This window comes from Phyllobates terribilis, unplaced genomic scaffold, assembly GCF_046119375.1.
Source record: "Phyllobates terribilis strain yellow unplaced genomic scaffold, ASM4611937v1 Scaffold_1__5_contigs__length_1240528914, whole genome shotgun sequence".
In the NCBI taxonomy this organism is placed as follows: Eukaryota; Metazoa; Chordata; class Amphibia; order Anura; family Dendrobatidae; genus Phyllobates; species Phyllobates terribilis.
The window spans coordinates 957980441-957994325 of NW_027362761.1; the positions used below are offsets into that span (position 1 = coordinate 957980441).

Genomic DNA, 13885 nt, shown 5'->3' on the forward strand with positions numbered 1-13885 from the left:
AAATGGTATCAATAAAAATATTAGCTCGGTGAGCAAAAAATAAGCTCTCACCCGGCCCCAGATTACTAAAAATGGAGATGCTACGAGTCTTGGAAAATAGCGACTTTTTTTTTTTTTTTTGCAAACCTTGGATATTTTTTTTCACCACTTAAATAAAAAAGAGAATCTATACACATTTGGTATCTACAAACTCATAATGACCTGGGGAATAATAATGGCAGGTCAGTTTTAGTATTTAGTGAACATGGTATAAAAAAAAAAAAAAAAAAATTTGAAATTGCACCTTTTTTCCCCGTTTTCCAGTACACGATATGGTAAAACCAGTGATGTCGTTCTAAAGTACAACTCGTCCAGCAAAAAACTAGCCCTCACACGGCCATATTGACGGAAAAATAAAAAAAGTTATGGCAGTGGGAAGAAGGGGAGCAAAAAACGAAGACGCAAAAATGGAAAAACCCAAGGTGGTAAAGCGGTTAATGTGCATGTAAAGGATGGGGAACATTACGACAAGACTGGAAGCCAGGAAGAAGGACATTATTACAGGAAAAGGGCAAGAATGAGGAACATACATTATTAGTTTATGGGGACAAGTGGGGGCCATAAATAGTGTAAGGGAGTGTAGGGGGCCAATATTATTGAATAGGGCCAATTGGGGGGAGAAAAAAAAAAAATCTCTCTCGCTACACATACACGTTTGGCGGAACAATTAACGATTCTAGCTACTAAAACTGTTCCATAACCTGAAGACCATAAAAAAAGGAAACATACCAAAAATGTTACTGTATCATTATACTGACACACAAAACATGTAATAAAATGTCATCAAAAAGTCATACACAACAAAAAATGATATAAATGAAAAAATTATCTTGTCCCACAAATAATGCGTCGTATCAACTTCAATGTAAGGACCATTTAGCAGGCAGAGCTTGAAACCCCTGGTTTAAACTGTCAGCACAGCAGTGTGAAAACGACAATATTATCGGTCCTAGTGCAATCCGACAAAACATTGGATATCACCTGGGCCAATGTTAGTTTATGGGGCAGTGCACGTCTGATTTTTTTTCTTCGGATAGAGTCTGTCCAGAGAAAAGAAAATCGCTGCATGCCAAAGTTTGATCAGATATTTGGATCGCACTCTGTCATGCAAGTAAAAAAGTGAGTGAAAATCATCGGACTGTACTCATCTGAGTGCAGTCCGATTTCTGTGGATTCACACAATGGAGAAGATGGAGAAATTTTGTTCTCCATCTTCTCACAGTGTGCTCAGATTCTCCCATCCTAGAGAATCGGACCACACTATGCTGACTGAGTGTCATTTGCAAAATCGTCCAGATTCTCTTGGATGAGAGACTCTACGGTCGTCTACACGTGCCCTTACATGGAGCGGCACAGCCCTTGTGTGATGCAATACAGCAATGGTTTTAGAGAAGAATGCCTCCAAAAACACAGTAGGAGACTATGTATGCTACCAATTATGTCTGACAACCCTCCATATGAAATTGAAACAGACCATATGAAAGTATAAAAGCTCCATTATGGTTCTGTACAAATAGTAGCCATAAAACAACTGTATTAATAAGCCCACTACTCACAATATATCAGTAAGAACACAAAAGGGAATGGATCACCAGAAAATGACCCATTGTTTAATTCTGTTTTTTTGTGTTTCATTAATTTAAACAAAAAAATATTTGACAAGGTTTTTGTTTTTTTCATAACACAAACTGTTATGGGAAACTATTATATTCCTTGTTATAGGGAAACTAATGTGTGCAAAAAAGTTATTTACCTGCAGTAAAGTGGCAAGCAGCATTGTGAAGCAAACAATAAATAGGACAAAATAACTGAAAACTTCAGTGTGCATAACTATTCACCCCCTTAAAGTCAGTATTTTGTAGAGCCTCCTTTGTGGCAATTATAGCTGCAAGTTACTTTGGATAAGTCTCTGAGCTTTTAACATCTTGCCACTGGGATTTTTGCCCATTCCTCAAATCAAAACTGCTCTAGCTTTAGTGGTATGCTTTGGGTCATAGTCTAGTTGGAAGGTGAACCTCTGTCCCAGTTTCAAATCACTGACAAACAGGTTTTGCTCAAGAATATCCTTGTATTTCGCTCTCTGTCTTCATGGTGTTGTTTGGTTAGTGGTGCCTCTTTCTTAATGGTGTTGCAGCCTCTGTGGCCTTTCAGAAAAGGTGTGCGTCTATACTGACAGGCCATGAGACGCTTAGATTGCACACAGGTGGACTTCCTTTCACCAAGCATGTGACTTATGCAGGTAATTGCTTGCATCAGAAATTTTTAAGGGCTTCATCACAAAAGTGATGATATATATATGCACATGCCAATTTTTAGTTATTTGATCCCATATATTTAATTCATGTCTATATTTTTCTCATTTGACTTAACCAACTTAGATTATTTAGTGCTGATGCATCACACAGAAATCAAATATTTAAACATGTTGTATTGCAACAAAATAGGTAATAAGCCAAGGGGGAATAAACAATTTCGCAAGTCACTGTAGCCTCAGACATTACGTTTTTGATGCTCTGAAAATATGCAGTGTCAAAAATTCACCAGAAACTCAATTGTAGGATCATAGCCTGAGGGTCTTAGAATTTTTTTTTCAAATTCAATTTAATTAAATGCATGTGCTCTAAGAGATTTTGTAACCCCCATTCACACAAAAAAACACACAAAAAAAAAATCTATGGCCTATCTATGGCTAGTACCTTTAGCGTTCCTTCTTGCCATTTTTTACATATATTTGCTAAGTTAATTACATTTAGTTGGTTGTATCATATCCCACTACAGAAACATTCCTAAAGATATAAAATCTTGATTAGTAATCTTATGCTGGAGTGGGAACTAAGGCTTAGTTAGTCTTGCAGAACTATGAGCCACTTAAACCTTGTGCTTGAACCTGACTGAGGACTTTTTCTCCATTCCATCCAACTAGTATTAAAGGGAACCTGTAACGTCCTAGCTACTATGTACACTGCCCCCATAGCGTTGTTACTGATGCAATGTGCATCACTGACAAGCTTTTTTCATTAAAATCGGTGTTCGTATAATGATTTTATAACCTTATATATACTTTGTCCTTCCTGCTCGTTTTCAGTCATAGGGGTGTGATTCTCCTATTCAGTCAAGGGCGGGCACACCATTCAGTCACTGCTTGCGTCGCTCACGTATTTGAAATTTGCTCCCGGCAAGCGCTATTATTGTGGGCGCATGCACATTTGTACATGTCCGGCCGCCTGCACAGTGAGGCTGTGTGATTACCAGCTTCGCAGCGCACGCGCTATGTTCCCGCACGTGTGCAGTGAGCCTGTGTAGTTCGCATGTACCACTCTGGCAGTCCCAAAAATTTACGTGTGACGGGCCTACAAAAAATGAGGCCCAACTCGCGCAAATCAGATTACACTAGTGATCTATTGAGATCAGAATCCAGGTGGATCTTTATTCTTGATTCGGTGGCTCTAGGGGTATAAATGAGGACTTCTCATTTACTGGTTACTTGGCTTAACATTTCACTCATATAGTATTCCTCTCATTTTGTATCCTGTGTGGTCCAGTTGGTGGTCCCTCCTTTCCTGTGACTGGCTTGTGCATTTTCATCCGATTCTCTTTAATTAACTAATGTTCTACACACCCTTCTTTTTGAATCACTCTTACTTAGAATATTGGTAAGTATGACCAGTTGTGAGCACTTTCTTTAGATACACGTATGCAGTATATTCCTATACTTTCATATATGTTGCATCTGCTCTGTTTTGCCATCACTGTGGTGGTTTTCATGTATACTTGTGTGGTTTTTGTTTGTGGTTTTGTTTGTTGTTTGTCTGTCTGTTGTTGTTAGTTTTTTGTTTGTCAAGTAATGTCTGTTTTGTCTAATGTGGCCACATATTTATGCACACATGGTGGGACACAGCTTTTTATTGGACTATATATTACTGCTCCTCTGACCTGGCCTTTTTTCCATCTTATCAGCGCTTTCATGCAGCTAGCACTTTACTTGACTTCTTTACCGGTATTTCTGTAGCAGACGCGCTACTTCCGGCTTTTGCGTTCCAACACTAGATGGAACGCAAGCTTCCCTTCTATTGCGGTCGCGCGATGGGGACGTCCTCTCCTGCGTCCTATGACCATACGATGGGGGCATGTTTCTCCAAATGGATATGACGTACTGCCCACTTCCAGTTGCGTTCCACCGCGTGATTCAGGTGGAACGCATCTGAAACAGGAAGCGGAAGTCTGGCGTCCTATGGTGATGTAGAAATCAGGCGAGACCATGGACTCTCACCTGAAAAGGGTCACATCAAATTGGACACAGCATTTAAAAACATATGTGCCCACTGACAACTTACCCCTGACGAAGCTGCGCCTAGCAGTGCAACGTGTAGGGTCTTCAGTGCCGGCATGTAACTATCCCAATTCATTCCCTTAACACACTCATGCTTATGATCTGATCATTCAGGGAGACCTGGTTTATTATTTATATCTCCGCATGTCATGTCATGTTATTCATGATTTGGATCACATGGTATGTTTAACAATAATGTTGTGTACTGTGGGATATGACAAATTATGTAAAATATACCTGCGGCTTAAAGGGGATTTATTGCCTTGGGCTACTATATTTGACACCCCCCCTCCGTTATGTGTAGTGCAATGTCTTGCCTACTTTTAAATGTTTTTATTCTATTTTTCTGTTGTCAACGGTCATTTGTAAAATTGTAATAAAGATTTTGTTATATATTTTTCTCATATTGGGTGTGCACAGTTTCTATATCCTGAGTTTTGTTCTTCTAAATCATTGGAAACATAGCACGTGCGCAGTGAAGCAGGTAATCACACAGCCTCACTGCGAAGGCGGCCGGACATGTACAAATGTGCATGCGCCCCACAAAAATTGCGCTTGCCGGGAGCAAATGTCATGAATTGATTTTAAACAACGGTGGCATTTTATTACAGTGCCACGCTCCAATGCAGTGAGCGCTTTAGAATGCAGTACTCTTTATCAAATGTTTGTGAAGGCAGACTGCAGGGTGACGGGATGAACATTATTCACTTATGGAAACAGGACTGAAAAACTAGAATTAGAATTTTAATGGTCAGTTCACACTATGTATTTCGCAGTGTTAAAACGACCGCCGTCAACATGCTTGCTGGTCGGCGGTGCCGTCAACATGCTTGCTGGTCGGCAGTCTTTGACTAACCTGCTCAGATGCGCATTAAATGTTCTGTAATAGATTGTTCCGTGTGTTCTAGGCAGCGCATGTCTTGTTTACACAATGATAATCGCGCAGTGTTAAAGGGCCTTTTAGGGTGTGTCCCAATACTTTTGTCTTTCTAGTGTATCCCACTATATGCATGCTCACTGCATATATCTGCCATTGATTATCAATGGAAAGAATACCACGTAGTATACTGCATGTTTTCTGCACGAACCAGTTATATTGAAAATGTAGCCACTGCGAGTAAAATAAACCTAAGCTACATCCTGTCAAAATCAGTGATGGAACTGACATGTTTGTACCACATTAAAACAAACGCAAAAAATTGCAAAAGCTGTTCTAAAAGCCTAACAAAAGAAATTTGCTCATCCATTTCCATGCAAAATCAAATGTGTAGTGCCGGCGTCCCTGCCCTCTGCTAGGCAGGGACGCTGCTCCCCTCACCGCTCTGCTCCGTGCCCGGCATCTTCCCCCCCGCTCTGCTGTCAGCGCGCGCTCCGTCCCGGCGTCCTCCTCCTGCTCTGCTCTCAGCGCGCGCTCCTTCCCGGCCCCTGTGCTTAGGGCGCGCGCGCTCCCCTCCTCTTAAAGGGGCCGCGCGCGCCGCCCTAAAGAGTCCCCGGCCAATGGCCGGAGGACTTCATCATATATAAGGCACCTCCTCCAAAATGGAGGTGCCCGAGCAATGTTGTTTGCACCTGTGTCTCACCTGTGCTTCAGCCCTCAGGTCCCGTTGCCAGTTACCTGCCAGTTTCCTGCTAGTTACCTGCCAGTTACCTGCCTGATTCCTGCCTGAATACTTGTTACCTGTCTGCCAGTCTGAGGTCCGACGGTCTGCCTTACTACTCCTGTCAGTCTGTCTAAAGGACCAGCCTGCCCGCTCACCTGGGAGCGCATATCAGCTACCTGCCTGCTTGCCTGAGGTCCGACGGTCTGCTTTACTACTCCGGTCAGTCTGTCTATGGACCAGCTTGCCCGCTCACCTGGGAGCGCTTCTCCGTTATCTGCCTGCTTGCCAGCCCGGAGGCTCCGTTGTCACGTGCTGTGACCACCAGCTATCTCAGAGACTCTTGCCCGCTCACCTGGGAGCGCATCTCCGTTACCTGCCTGCTTGCCAGCCCGGAGGTCCCGTTGTCACGTGCGGTGACCACCAGCTATTCCAGAGACTCTTGCCCGCTCACCTGGGAGCGCTTCTCCGTTACCTACCTGCCTGCCAGCCCGGAGGTTCCGCCGTCACGTGCCGTGACCACCTGCTATTCCAGAGACTCTCGCTTGCTCACCTGGGAGCACACATCTACCATCTGCCTGCTAGCCTACCCGGAGGCTCTGCCATCACAGGTCGTACCTACCCCTTACCCAGAGACTGCCCTGATCACTTGCCGTAACTCCCTGTCCGTTCACCCAGAGACTGCCACCCGCTCCCTTGTATAGTAGCTCAGAGGTTCCGCCTCCCGGACCCGTTACAGTCCGCCTCCCGGACCCGTTACAGTTTGCTCGGGCCATGGAACCCGGTGGCACCCAAGCTCCCTCGCTCACGGACCTGTGTCATGAACTGTCCCGTCAAAGGTCCCAACAGGAGTCCATCCTGGGTCACCTGCGGAATGTCAATACTCGCCTGGACACTCTGACTGCACCACCTGCAGCCACTGCCAGTACCATGACTCGCAACCCGGCAGCTCCGCTACCCACTAATACCATGGTAACCTATCCCGGTCCCCGGCTGTCTGCACCTCCTCGCTTCGGAGGCGACTCCGTCCAGGCTCGGGGCTTCATAAATCAGTGCACCCTGCACTTTGAACTTTTGTCCCATCAGTTTAATTCCGACCGGGCCAAAATTGCCTTTATCATGTCCCATCTCACCGGGGAGGCCCTGGCCTGGCTAAATCCTCTATGGGAGAGAGGAGACCCCCTGGTGTCCAACTTGCCTGCTTTTCTCTCGGCTTTCCGGAAAGTCTTCGACGAACCCGGACGGAAGACCTCATCCGCATCCTCTCTGCTACGCCTCCGTCAGGAGGGTCTCACCGTGGGCCAATATGCCATACGGTTCCGCACCCTTGCCTCGGAGCTGGCTTGGGATAACGACGCTCTGGTATCCGTCTTCTGGGAGGGTCTGTCCGGTCGTATTAAAGATGAACTTGCTGGTCGGGACATTCCTACCTCTCTCGATGATCTAATAACCCTTGCCACCCGGATTGACCTACGGTTCCAGGAGCGTGCCAAAGAGGTCACCCGTGAGAGAAGGATTCCACGTTTAGCTCCTACTTTCCAGAAACCCGTCATTCCCTCCATCTCTCCCCAGGTACACTCTCCTGAGCCTATGCAGGTCGACCAGACCAAGATGGTCAAAACCCGTCAGGACTCACGCCGTGCCGAGGGGAGCTGCTTCTACTGTGGCAGTAAGGAGCACCGGATCCGTGCCTGCCCGGAGAGGTCGGGAAACGCCTGTGTCTAGGTTCGCTCAGAGAGGTCCACCTAGACAAGAATAAATCCTCTCCATCCCTGCTGTTGTCAGTTTCGATCATCTACGGGGAGAACCGTTATTTCGAACTAGCCCAACTTGACTCTGGAGCAGCCGGGAACCTTATTTCACAGTCCCTGGTTGAGAAATACCGCATCCCCACCAAACCTCTGGCTGTACCCTTGTCTGTCGCTGCCGTGGATGGGGGCCTCTTACCTCGCCCCATTCAACTCATCACCGAATCCATTACCCTGCAGGTGGGAATGCTGCATTCTGAAAGTATCTCCTTTCATGTTCTGCCTGGACTCTCTCACGCCCTCTTGCTAGGTCTGCCCTGGCTCCAGAGACATGCACCCGTGCTAGACTGGCAAACCGGAGAGGTCCTTCGCTGGGGACAAGACTGTCATAAAACCTGCCTGGTTCCCGTCCATCCCGTCCGTCCCTCTCCTACCCCAGCTAATCTACCTGGACTTCCGATTCCTTATTGGTCTTATGCAGATGTCTTTAATAAAAAGGAGGCAGAGACATTACCACCACATAGACCATACGACTGTCCCATCGATCTGCTACCCGGTACTACTCCTCCCCGTGGGCGTATCTATCCTTTATCCGCTGCTGAGACCCGGTCAATGTCCGAATATATTGAGGAGAATCTGGCCAGAGGATTCATCCGGAAATCTACCTCCCCGGCGGGAGCAGGCTTCTTTTTCGTCAAAAAGAAGGACGGCTCTCTCCGTCCCTGTATAGACTATAGAGGCCTAAACCTGATCACGGTGAAGAATAAGTACCCCCTTCCGCTCATTCCAGAATTATTTGATCGTCTGAGGGGGGCTAGGATCTTCACCAAACTGGACCTTCGTGGGGCGTACAACCTGGTTCGTATTCGTCAGGGGGATGAATGGAAGACGGCATTCAACACCCGGGACGGCCACTATGAATACCTGGTAATGCCCTTTGGTCTCTGTAACGCTCCTGCCGTCTTTCAAGAGTTGGTCAATGACATCTTCCGGGACCTTCTCTACTCCTGCGTAGTGGTGTACCTGGACGACATCTTGGTCTTCTCTCCGGATCTCCAGACTCACCGGAGGGACGTTCGTCAGGTCCTGCTCAGGCTAAGGCAGAACCATCTCTACGCTAAATTTGAGAAGTGCCTCTTTGAGCAGACCTCGCTTCCGTTTCTGGGCTACATTATCTCTCAGACCGGCCTACAAATGGATCCTGAGAAACTGTCTGCCATCGAGAAATGGCCCCGACCGGAGGGGTTGAAGGCCATTCAGCGATTCCTGGGCTTCGCCAACTACTACCGCCTCTTCATACCACACTTCTCTTCCCGGACGGCCCCAATTTCTGCGCTCACCCGTAAAGGTACTAATCCCAAAGAGTGGCCACCCGAAGCAGAGGAGGCCTTTCTTTCCCTTAAACAGGCCTTCTCTTCCGCCCCGGTGCTGCATCGCCCAGATGGCAACAAGCAGTTCTTCCTGGAAGTTGACGCCTCCTCCTCTGGAGCCGGAGCGGTACTTACTCAAAAATCATCTTCCGGGAGGATGGTAACTTGTGGCTTCTTCTCTAAACTCTTCTCCTCCTCTGAGCGCAACTATTCCATAGGAGACCGAGAGTTATTGGCCATCAAACTGGCATTGGAGGAGTGGCGTTACCTGCTCGAGGGGGCTCTTCACCCGGTAATAATTTACACTGACCACAAGAACTTGGCTTACCTCCAGCATGCCCAGAGACTTAACCCGCGCCAAGCCCGGTGGTCCTTGTTTTTTGCTCGTTTTGATTTTGTCCTTCATTTTCGCCCGGCTGACAAAAACGTCAAGGCGGACGCCTTGTCTCGGTCCTTTCTGGTGTCTGATCTCGAGGAGGATCCGAAACATATCATCGATCCCGCCAGAGTAATGCAGGTGGCTCCCGTGAGTCTAAATCGTCTTCCTCCTGGTAAGACGTTCGTACCAGTACCTGATCGGGAGAAGATCCTACACTGGGGTCATTCGTCTAAACTAGCTGGCCACGCCGGTCAGAAAAAGACCCTCCAGCTTATTACCCGGCACTACTGGTGGCCTAACCTGCACAAGGATGTAATAGACTTTGTTTCTGCCTGTGTGTCCTGCGCCCGCAACAAAGTTCCGAGACACCTGCCGGCCGGCCGCCTCCTACCTCTGCCAGTACCTGCTGCCCCCTGGCAGCATATAGCGATGGACTTCATTACTGATCTGCCCGTCTCTGCCGGTTGTACGGTCATTTGGGTGGTCGCTGACCGCTTCTCCAAGATGGCTCACTTCATTCCTCTGCCAGGTCTTCCGTCTCCACCCGAGCTGGCTAAAGACTTTATCCGCCACATCTTCCGTCTTCATGGCCTGCCCCGTCACATCGTGTCGGATCGTGGGGTACAGTTCACTTCCCGTTTCTGGAGAGCCACTTGTAAATTGCTGGACGTCACCCTGGACTTCTCCTCCGCTTACCACCCACAGTCTAATGGTCAAGTGGAGCGGATCAATCAGAACCTGACCAGTTACCTTCGGCACTTCGTTAATGCCCACCATTCTGACTGGGTGGATCTCCTGCCATGGGCCGAATTCTCGTACAACAATCACGAGAGCGAGTCTTCCTCCAAATCCCCGTTTTTTGTAGTCTACGGTCAGCATCCTCGGATCCCGTTTCCCGTCTCCACCTCGGCGGACAATCCGGCTGCGGAATCTCTTGTTAACAAATTTTCCTCCATATGGGAGAGTACCCGGTCCGCACTCCTTCTGTCATCCGAGCGTATGAAAAGACACGCTGACAAAAAACGTCTGGACCCTCCTCAATTCCGCCCTGGGGATAAAGTCTGGCTCTCGTCCAAATATGTCCGGCTCAAGATCCCTTCCTATAAGTTAGGGCCTCGGTTCATCGGCCCACTGGAGGTCATCAGTCAGATCAACCCGGTGGCCTATAAATTGAAACTCCCGGCCAACTTACGGATCCCTAACTCCTTCCATGTGTCTCTCCTCAAACCTGTGGTGCTTAACTCTTTTTCCAAGTCTACAGGTACGCCTCCTGCTCCGGTTTCTGCTGAGGACGAGTTTGAGGTAGAGAACATTCTTGCCACCAAAAGGGTAAGAGGAAAGACCTTTTTCCTGGTAGATTGGAAGGGGTTTGGTCCTGAGGAGAGAACGTGGGAGCCCCGGGAGAACATCCATGCCCCTCTCATCCTTGCTAAATTTCTGTCTGGCCTAAAAAAGGGGGGGCCTAAAGGGGGGGGTACTGTAGTGCCGGCGTCACTGCCCTCTGCTAGGCAGGGACGCTGCTCCCCTCACCGCTCTGCTCCGTGCCCGGCATCTTCCCCCCGCTCTGCTGTCCTTCCCGGCCCCTGTGCTTAGGGCGCGCGCGCTCCCCTCCTCTTAAAGGGGCCGCGCGCGCCGCCCTAAAGAGTCCCCGGCCAATGGCCGGAGGACTTCATCATATATAAGGCACCTCCTCCAAAATGGAGGTGCCCGAGCAATGTTGTTTGCACCTGTGTCTCACCTGTGCTTCAGCCCTCAGGTCCCGTTGCCAGTTACCTGCCAGTTTCCTGCTAGTTACCTGCCAGTTACCTGCCTGATTCCTGCCTGAATACTTGTTACCTGTCTGCCAGTCTGAGGTCCGACGGTCTGCCTTACTACTCCTGTCAGTCTGTCTAAAGGACCAGCCTGCCCGCTCACCTGGGAGCGCATATCAGCTACCTGCCTGCTTGCCTGAGGTCCGACGGTCTGCCTTACTACTCCGGTCAGTCTGTCTATGGACCAGCTTGCCCGCTCACCTGGAAGCGCTTCTCCGTTATCTGCCTGCTTGCCAGCCCGGAGGCTCCGTTGTCACGTGCTGTGACCACCAGCTATCTCAGAGACTCTTGCCCGCTCACCTGGGAGCGCATCTCCGTTACCTGCCTGCTTGCCAGCCCGGAGGTCCCGTTGTCACGTGCGGTGACCACCAGCTATTCCAGAGACTCTTGCCCGCTCACCTGGGAGCGCTTCTCCGTTACCTACCTGCCTGCCAGCCCGGAGGTTCCGCCGTCACGTGCCGTGACCACCTGCTATTCCAGAGACTCTCGCTTGCTCACCTGGGAGCACATATCTACCATCTGCCTGCTAGCCTATCCGGAGGCTCTGCCATCACAGGTCGTACCTACCCCTTACCCAGAGACTGCCCTGATCACTTGCCGTAACTCCCTGTCCGTTCACCCAGAGACTGCCACCTGCTCCCTTACAAGGGCCGCCCCCTTGTATAGTAGCTCAGAGGTTCCGCCTCCCGGACCCGTTACAGTCCGCCTCCCGGACCCGTTACAAAATGAAGTATCACTAAGGGGTTATAAAATCAATTTCCTTTGCATTTTGTTTTTTGGCTCTTTAAAAAAAAAAATAAAGGTCATTTAAAGGTTGAGAAAGATTACTTAAAAAGTTCTATACTTAAAACTTAAAACATCTTGCATTCAGCTACAGCAAAACGCAAGAAAACAACTAGAGTCCATTGCGCATATGAAATGGTGAAAATAATTTCTTATAATCACAAAAATCCCTAATATAACATACATATTAATGGAGGGATGTGATTCAACTCGGTTGTTCTGAATATACTCACAAATATGTCGCCTGGATTACTATTTAATATTGATGATCTGAAAACTAATTAAATATACATGATGTTGGACTAACATTGCTGGTGACATCTGCAGAGCTTTGAGCAAGAGGCCGTTCATTAGACACCTCCAGAGAATAACTTGGATGTGTTCAGAATCTGATCTGTCACCCACAATTTTATCTGAGAGTCTCCTCTTGTTTGCCTATTGACCAAAACTGCGCTGCCTGTAGCGGCTACTGCGTGCAGCATACTTATGTATTCTACAAGGAAACCATATAGTACAGCTGTGAAAGAAGAACACTGGGTAAAACTGAACCTGCTCCTCGCTATACCAGCTCTCAATTCCATCATTTTTCCGTTTTCTCACACAAGAAAGACGTTCATTATCCTGTTCTAGATTTTAGTTTGCATCTTATCAGTAGGACATAGATTGTGAAGCAAAAGTGCTACAAAAGCAGAAGAAAGATCTGATGAAAGAGTTTGTATTTGTGGACTATCACTGGTGTTTTCCCAGGTGGTACATGGGTACATGGTCAGACTGTGAATAAAATGGGTCAACCATGTCACAGCCTGGAGAAAGCCAAGCAGAGCTGACAGGAGAGTTTGGATTACTGCGGATGAGACCCTGATGGTCATACATTGGTGGCATATCCTAATACTGTGCAAGGAACGCCAATCCAAAGAATCCTTTAAGATGTGAAGTAAAATATTTTATTTTAAATTCTTGATTAGAAACAGAGGGGCATATGTTGAGAAGTTAAATGGATCACTGGAGGTATATTTTAAAATGCTATTTTGGGTAAAGCATTTATCCTCTAGACAAGGGATAATTGCAAGATCAGTGAGAGGTCTGATCACCAGGAAAGGGATTCTGTTCCATCGTCCTAACCAGCCATAAGTCCAAAGAGTCTGAATAGAGCGAGGGTGAAGCATGCGACCCGCAGATCTAGTCACAGCCCATTGCAGTGATATAGTCATCTGAGATCTCAGCAGGGTTGTAGAGGCAGTCTTCTCCTGATAGCTTTTTTCAAAACCATCCAGCATGCTTTAAAATAATTAAAGTATACTCACCTGCCTGAGCTTCTGCCAACCCTGCTGGGTTCACTAATCGTCTCGGTACCTTCTCTTCCAGCCAGACAGATATGCGACTGTGATGGCCAATGATTTCCCTTAGTAGTCACATACCCAACTGGCCAGAAGAGAAGATTTGTGGGCTATCGGTAGGCTGAATATATATTTTTTTCATTATTTTAAAATGTGTTGGATGGCTTTGGAAAAAAAAAAATAAGTGGTCGACAACTACTTCAAGAATTAGAAATGAACAAGAGGCTCATCGATAACAAATTGTAAATTATAACTTAGCATTATAGCAATTCTTAATGTTGACTGACCAACAGAAATGAAGAACGTACCTGACCAATGATCAGAGGAACCACAACAGTCATGAACAACTGAGAGAATATAGAGGTAAAGGGCACTGATGAAGATGATCCCAACTGTAGGGGAGAAAGAGACACAAATGAAAACTGCCTGGTGAATCCTCATTCTTCAAAAAACAGCCAAATTGTAGTAAATGCTAATTTTGGAACAAATG

General features: G+C 47.3%; 1 protein-coding gene across 2 annotated transcripts in view; it reads right to left on the reverse strand.

The window, feature by feature from the left end:
* SLC10A7 (solute carrier family 10 member 7) overlaps nucleotides 1-13885 on the reverse strand; it is a 248028-nt gene that overhangs the window by 60538 nt on the left and 173605 nt on the right. For both annotated transcript variants that reach the window (XR_012247589.1, XM_073642504.1), the window contains one exon: nucleotides 13704-13787. Coding sequence is in view for 1 of the 2 variants with exons in the window: in XM_073642504.1 (XP_073498605.1) it covers nucleotides 13704-13787 (84 nt within the window). In the remaining variant the exon portion in view is untranslated. The remainder of the gene's footprint in view (nucleotides 1-13703; nucleotides 13788-13885) is intronic.